Consider the following 7,665-nt stretch of genomic DNA (forward strand, 5'->3'; position numbering starts at 1 on the left):
TAGAATCACCTTATAGATTGCCAACACCAAAGTCCAAACAGAGAATTTTGCAGGACTAAGGTAGAAGGAACAAAAATATCCTTTAATGTAATTTAAAATGAAAAGCCAGTGCAACCCTAAAAGGAGGTTTTAATCAGAATCAGAAAACTTGTATTATGCCATAGGAAATTGATTGCAGGCTGTGCCCCCCCCCCCCCCCCCCCCCCCCGACCCTGAACAGGACAAAAGGTAACAGAAGATGGATGTATGGATGGATGGAAATTATGATTTGACTCTACAGCACACAATCACAGAAGAGGGAAACCAGACGATAGTAGACAATACATAGTACCACAGACAACACTTTCTGTATAGAAATGTTGATAAATTGAAACGGTTTAAACTTGAAAATATTTCTTCTTGGCATATAGGTGTTTAAATGCAAGTTTCTTCCCCTTATGTCTGCACTGGATAATTTAGGTTATACGCAGTCTCGCCTGCTGATACACTCGTGCAACTCACAAGCCAAATTTTAAACTAAAAATGGACAGATTTACCCTCCGCCCACATTAGATAATCCTGTGGCTCACCCAACATTTCAAAGCTGGAGTCCGGCCTGCTTTACTTCCATTTGATTAAACATAAAAGGGACCCACTCGGGGAATACTGAAGGCTACGTGTCGGGAGTTATCGATTCAAAGAACGCTTCTAAACGGACCTTTTAGGCGAATGATCACTGAAAATAATCTTGGTTTCTATCTCAAATAGTAATATTATGAAAATCACAGGTAAACAGATTGGGATAATTTTGTGTTTGGTCAGTAGCAGAACCGACAAAGCTCGCCAGCTTTAAATACATCCGTAGATGACCTTCTGTCTCAGTCGCCGTTTTGTCTTCCCCTACTCTAGGGGGCGCTACTTTTTTTTTTGGAAGGTTACTTACAGTTATTTTTCGGGAAATGAAATCCAGACCCACATACTGTGAATAACGATCGGTTTGTTTTTCCGTGAATATGTATTAAAGTCACTTTTCCTTTTGCATTCATTGTAATGCTTTAGTGAAAAGTGTCTTTGGTTTTATTTGTTTATACTTTTAACCGTTCACGGACAACAAAAAAATTCCTGCATAACGTTAGATATTCAGAATGGCAGAAGAAGAGGACGATACGGGGGTAAGGGTTCAGTTTTAAATTTTGTTTGTGAAGTTAATTATTTTTCCTTTCTTAGAAACAAGTTGTAGTGGAGAATATTTTGTAATACTGAAAACAGCTCATGGCTACGTATTTCGACATCAGTCTATAGTTTCGTAGCGCGGTCATGTCGAATTAATACTGCACAGAATCAAAACATGATTTGATTCTATCCTGTCCTGGTGTCCATTGTAAATTTTATTACCAATAAGATCGCGTAGCCGTATTTTTCTCGTTTCACAGCTTTCGTGTTGTTTAGGCTACCTTCCGTTTGTATCCGCAGATATTTTCACATCCGTGTGCATTGAAATGCCGTTTCCCTTGGGGCCCCCCATGATGCTATATATGAATATAAGGCTCAAATATTAACCTGTTTAAGTTAAAACCCACACCATTAAGTCTTTTCTATATGTGTTTCTATATGTTAATAGTAAAACTTTTAACATCTTCTGTACTTTTAGCATCTAACTGTAGCATCTTCCAAACAGAAAAGTCAGTAGAAGTCGTTTGCAAAATAAACATATTAAACATATTAATGCTGAAACAAAAAAGGACATTGGTTGGTAAAAAGTCTAGTTGGAAATCATCGAAGTAAATCGAGGATTTTTTTTCCAAATTATTTTTAAGCTTTGAGCAAATCTCGAGGGTTTGATAAACAGACCGTTTTGGAGTATAAAAAGAAAGTTATTTTGTGATGGTTATTGAGCCGCATGTAGCAGACCCGAGGGCGTTTGTTTTGGGACCAACAAGCATTCTGAGTTTTAAACACGTGTGAAACTTAAAATGAATGTACCTACATAGACAGCCTATATCTATATTTCATAACAAACGTTATGTGAATATCCCTATTATTATTATCATCATCATTATTGTTGTGATGGAGTGGTGGCTCTGAGGCTAGGGCTCTGTGCCAGCAGTTGGATGGTCGCTGGTTTAAATTCCATGAATGCCGGTAGTGATCCTACTCCATTGGGCCCTTGAGCAAGGCCCTTAACCTCCAATTGCTTCATCCTGGGTATGATGTTACTCTACATCTAGTCCTGTAAGGAGATCCTCCAAATCTGGGGGTCAGTGACAGGTTTGGCACTCCAGCCCCTGGAATACACTTGTCCATTCAGACTAGCGTGGTGCTGAGGTTCTCATCCCTGAGGTGGTTTGTCATGTGATGGGTGCTGCAATGTGCTGTAATTAGCACATGCCCCCATTATACCTCCTCTTATTATTATTATTGTACCTGTCATCTTCCTGTTGCCATTGATTCTGGCTGTTCTCCTCTGACTTAACCAGAAATCCCTTCTGGTTGCTGATGGGATTTTCTCCTGTGCTCATGCCATTCTCTGTAAATTCAGTATGCAGGGAATATACACACGCATGCACACACAATTGGAGATTTAGACTCCGCTTCACCTAGCTGTGTATCTTTGACCCATGAAGGAAACCCACACTGCGCAGGGAGACATTGCACACTCACAAAGCAGAGGCAGAACCTGAGGCCCCATCAGGTGTGAGGTGTGACTTGATGCCACCCCCTGAGTCTCTGTGCTGCCCGGTAACAGTCATACCACATTAAAAATCACTTAAGCTCTATTAAAATGGACAGTGTTTAACATCTTGACCTTTTCTGTATGCTTTCAGTTTTGAGTTGCAGCTGTGTGATTCACTGTTTGAACTGGCAGAATGAGCATTGATGAGCGGGTGTACCTTATACACTGGCTGCTAAGTCAGTTTCCAAAGGGAATGTGCAAACAGGAAGCCAGAGGTTTCAAAAATGAAATTGTTTGGCCTTGAGGTGGTGCTGTGTTTAGCTTGGTTGCCTTACACCAATGGGGACTGAGGTTGGAGTTTGCATGCTCTCACTGTGCCATGCCGAGGTTTCCTCCAGGTTCTCTGATTTCCCCCCACAGTCCAAAAACATTAAGATTAATCGTGCATTCCATTTGCCTCGGATTCCGATTTTCGGAATCCGAGATTACGTCACATCCGGTAAAAACTCGGAAAAACCCAGTTGGATACGTTCCATTTGCCAAAGAAGTAGCAATACCATCGACCCATATGAAAAAGCAAGATTTTTTGCTTAGCCGGACAACTTGTCGGATTTAAGGTACCTCAGTTTAAATGGCCTTTATTTTCGTTCACTTACAATTAGCCCGAACTACCTTAAATCCGACAAATAATCCGACTAATCATGAAATCCAATTCTAGACCGGTTAATTGGTAGCCATTGTTAGCCATATCACTTGATAACACATTACGCGCGGTGCTTCACGTATAAAACTCCGTAGCAACACGTCCACAGATAAGTTGGACGGTATAGTGTGTGCGACCGATTTAATGAGCCAGAAATGAGAAGTAGTGCTTAAACAGGATAAAACTACAACTTTCCCTTCTGTTGATAAAGGGCGCAGCCATCTTCGATTCTGAACTCGGGATCCTCTGCGTTATCCGAGATCATTCTCGGATCTCCGAGAAACGGGAGCGCGCATGTCGTCACTTCCGGCTTTGAAACTCGGAATCCAACTCGGAATCCGAGTTCCCAGGGCAAATGGAACGCACCATAAGATGGAGTTTATTGATTGTCTGTGGGTTTCAGCACTGTGATAGGTTAATGCTCTGTCCTGGGTTATTCCCTGCTTTGCGCCTCTAATTCCCTGGATAGGCTCCAGACTCCAGTAACCCAGAATTTTTACATATGATATGTGTTTGTGATAAATATTAATTCGCCTATTTGTGTGTGTGTGTGTGTGTGTGTGTGTGTGTACACACACACACACACACAGTATTGTGCAAATGTCTTAGGCAGCCAAAGTAAATGATGTTTAAATGACCTTATATTGGTGTAAAACTGTGCTATTATGTTTGTCAAAGTGTGTTAGCTTAACCATTTCAAACCTCACCCCATTATTTGCAGCAACCATACAATACACCCATGTATTTCTGGACTCGACTATTAGCACACCTCGTGGCTAATAAATATCCCATTGAATTTTTAACTAATTAAGTGAGGAGAGGTTTGGAAACTGAAATGATGTTCATCCATTCAACTAGATGTCTAACTTCTGGGAGAACAAGACATTTTTTACTGATTTTTAATGTGGAAAATGTGGAATTTTCATATATTCTAATGTTAAATTGTGCTTTTTGTCTTGTGTAAATGTGCACTTTCTACCCAGATAAATACCAGGGAGGGGCGATCCACATTTTTTCAGTTCAGATACGATTCCAATACACAACTGCCATTGCTTTTTTCATGTTATCTAGCACAATTCCATGCACTCGATTTAGTGGGCTTTTCCACTAAACGCTACTTCCACCTCTCAAAACTTTGTTTTTACAAAGATTACAAATCACTGTGCTAATACTAGTTGTTAAACGCATAACATACTTGCAGATCATCGCCCTCTTATCTGATGTTATTACATTCCTCCTACTGCAAAGGGCATCCACATGACGTCACAGCAGGCGGAAGTCACTGCGCTCACACCCACTGAGTGGCAAAAAGACTGAGAGGCAGTGTTAACGTTCCGCTTGAGTTCTGCAAAAAAACACGTCTAAAATGGGAAAGAACTGTCGTGCAGTTGATTTTACAAATTGACTTAACAATAGGATCTCTTTACAGACTGCCAAAAACGAAGTAAGTATTGGACGTGAATTGGTCACATATGGCCAATACCCGATCCGTGTAGTAGGGATGGATCAGTGCCGATACCAATCCGAATATCCGATCGGTGCACCTCTAATAAATCCATTAAGTTATTGTAACTTTATCAGACAAGGAAAACATCTATATCAGTCGCATCATGTAGTCGTACGCTTTCAGACACAAATGCGCGGTGAATACTGCCATACATTCCTAAATTTTCCTTTTGGATAATGTGCTGAATCGATAGCGTTTATCAAGAGATTGTCATAGCATCTCTTTTTCTTAGTTTGATGAAGACATTGAAGATGGTGGAATAGGAGCTGAGGGGGGCCATGGGAAGAGAAAGAGGCTTTTTTCTAAAGAACGTAAGTAATTTTTGTCATTTTGGTTAGAACATGAAATATGCATGGAATGCTTTAGAGTTGAATCCTCAGGGGAATTGTACAGAATAGGACAGTGCTAGTTCTGAGTAGCGATTTCATATTTTTAAGTCACATTTTGCCCTTTGTCTATAATCATTGAATAAATATGGATATGAGATTTGTCCATTTTACTGAAATTTGCCAATTAAAAAATCTTAAGTACTTTCTAGCTAACATATTGGGTGCTATATGACATGAAGTAGCCCATACAGTAATAATGTACAGAAATATTTCATGAGATGGTAGCACCTTAAATGTTCTGCAACATAGAATAGAATCTTGCTGTGTCCCATCTTGTGTCCCATCTTGCTCTCTATGGGACACAGACACATTACACAGGTGAGAGTGAGCTTGGGGGTCACAGCACAGGGTCAGCCAGTGTGTGACGCCCCTGGGTGCTGGCAGCTAAGAGTCTTGCTCACTGGCCCACAGACATGTGACCTTTCTGCTGAGGCCACGACTGAAATGCAGTGAAATTTACAAATAGTAATATCACAGTATTTTGTTTCACCTTGAATTTTCTAATGAATTTTATCATGTTACTCAAGTCAGGTTAGTCACAAATATGAATGTAAATCAAATTTTTCAGCTGGACTAAATGAAGAATATCTGGTGAAATGTTCTTTTTAACTTGCTGCTTTAAAAAGTTGACGTACGATTTTCAAAAACACGAGTCCACTCATGACACACACTTGTGTGCTCTCACTACATTCAAGGGAACAACAACTGAGACATGAGCAGTTGTCAAAACACAGTTCTTAAACTGTTGGATTTCCAATGGATTGACTTGGCATCATTTTATGCATACTCGTGTATTAGATATTTCATTACTCTCACTAAAGATGACCACTTTAGTAGAGTGTTATGAGTATGTTTTGGGTTGTAATTGCTTGAAATATCTTAATGTTAAATGTATTGCCTCTGTGTACCTTTACAAGCAATTCATAGTACTGACAATGTCTACTTGCTTTTTACATCTTATATTAATGCAGAAATTGAACTTGTATGCTCTTAACTAAATCAATGTCTTCAAAACAAAAAGTTAAACACATAAAAGCTTATTAACTATTCAGAGCAGTAATGTAATTTTACAAAGAATATGGGGAATTCAGTTCTGCTTAATGATGTGAAATGTTTTGGTTGCCTGTTGAAGAAATTTAATATAAAATGAAAATGCTGTTCACAGCTTTATCTTTTTTTCTTATCTATCCTTACCCTGCCTCCCCCCCCCCCCCCCACACACAATAGTTCGATGCATGATGTATGGATTTGGTGATGATCAAAATCCATACACGGAGTCTGTGGATATTTTGGAGGACCTTGTGATAGAATTTATCACAGAAATGGTAAGGTATGACTTGTAAAAACTGTTGCAATGGTGCAAGCCTTTGCATATGTGAATTTTTATTCCAAGTCACTGTTTACCTTACCATGATGATACAGTAGTGGATATTTTATCCTAGTAAATGTCACACAAATAGATATTTTGGAAATGAGGGCAAATTCTGTAAAGCGCGTTAGATGTGATGCAGCCCTAAATCAGGGTTACCCCAGTCTTCCCCTCCAAAATTGGGAAATATTAACAGGAAATTGAAATTCTTCCAGTATATGTGAAACTGGTTCTGTTTTTCAAAATTCTATTTTTAGACACACAAAGCAATGTCAATTGGACGTCAAGGTCGGGTGCAAGTGGAAGACATTGTATTTCTTATTAGAAAAGATCCACGGAAATTTGCCAGAGTTAAGGATCTCCTGACAATGAATGAAGAACTGAAACGGGCTCGCAAAGCTTTTGATGAAGCAAATTATGGATCCTAAATACAAGTTTCTGCATTGCTTTCAAATGTATTTTGTATTTAACGTTTGTTCCCTTATGTTTATTAAGATTAAAAAAAAATTGGTCATCATGCATTGTGTAGTTGAACTGAGCATTTTATCAAATTCTTGTTAGAGCATAATTACACGCATGTAGTTATTAGATTTCCAGTGCTATGGATGTTGTTCCATTCTCCTTCATCATTGTTTAATGCTAAAGACCAGTCCCAAGGTTTTGCAGCCATGTTTTTTATGGGGAAGTGCTTTGTACCAATAAATTTTTGCCTAAATCAATGGATTAGTGTATTAATATTAACATTGTTATTCAACAGTGTTCAGTATACTGAGTACGTGCATCTTTCAGAAAGATATTTGAATATCTTACTCATAGAGTTGGCAAACTTAGGGTAAGGAGTAAATTTTATTGAGCAACGATGATGAAAGTGAAGGTTATGTAGGTCCTGTGAGTGTGTTCTTCCTCTGCTTTTAGAACATAGAAGTTATGTTACCTCAAGGATACAGCTGTGCACCTTCACCCCAACCAGCATGAGAGGAAACTGGGTACCCAACAGCTTCACTTTTTTGGCAGATGGCCGGTGGGAAATATTTTCAGCGGCAC

The 7,665-nt window shown here is 39.2% G+C and overlaps 1 protein-coding gene across 1 annotated transcript; it reads left to right on the forward strand.

The window, feature by feature from the left end:
- Positions 1-896: 896 nt before the first annotated feature.
- On the forward strand, positions 897-7,340 carry taf13 (TATA-box binding protein associated factor 13). The gene is made up of 4 exons (XM_023834001.2): positions 897-1,151; positions 5,096-5,174; positions 6,480-6,577; positions 6,879-7,340. The coding sequence occupies exons 1-4, from the start codon at positions 1,125-1,127 to the stop codon at positions 7,047-7,049; spliced, it is 375 nt and encodes a 124-aa protein (XP_023689769.1). The 5' UTR covers positions 897-1,124; the 3' UTR covers positions 7,050-7,340.
- Positions 7,341-7,665: the final 325 nt, after the last annotated feature.

Source organism: Paramormyrops kingsleyae, chromosome 18, assembly GCF_048594095.1.
Source record: "Paramormyrops kingsleyae isolate MSU_618 chromosome 18, PKINGS_0.4, whole genome shotgun sequence".
NCBI classification, from domain to species: Eukaryota; Metazoa; Chordata; class Actinopteri; order Osteoglossiformes; family Mormyridae; genus Paramormyrops; species Paramormyrops kingsleyae.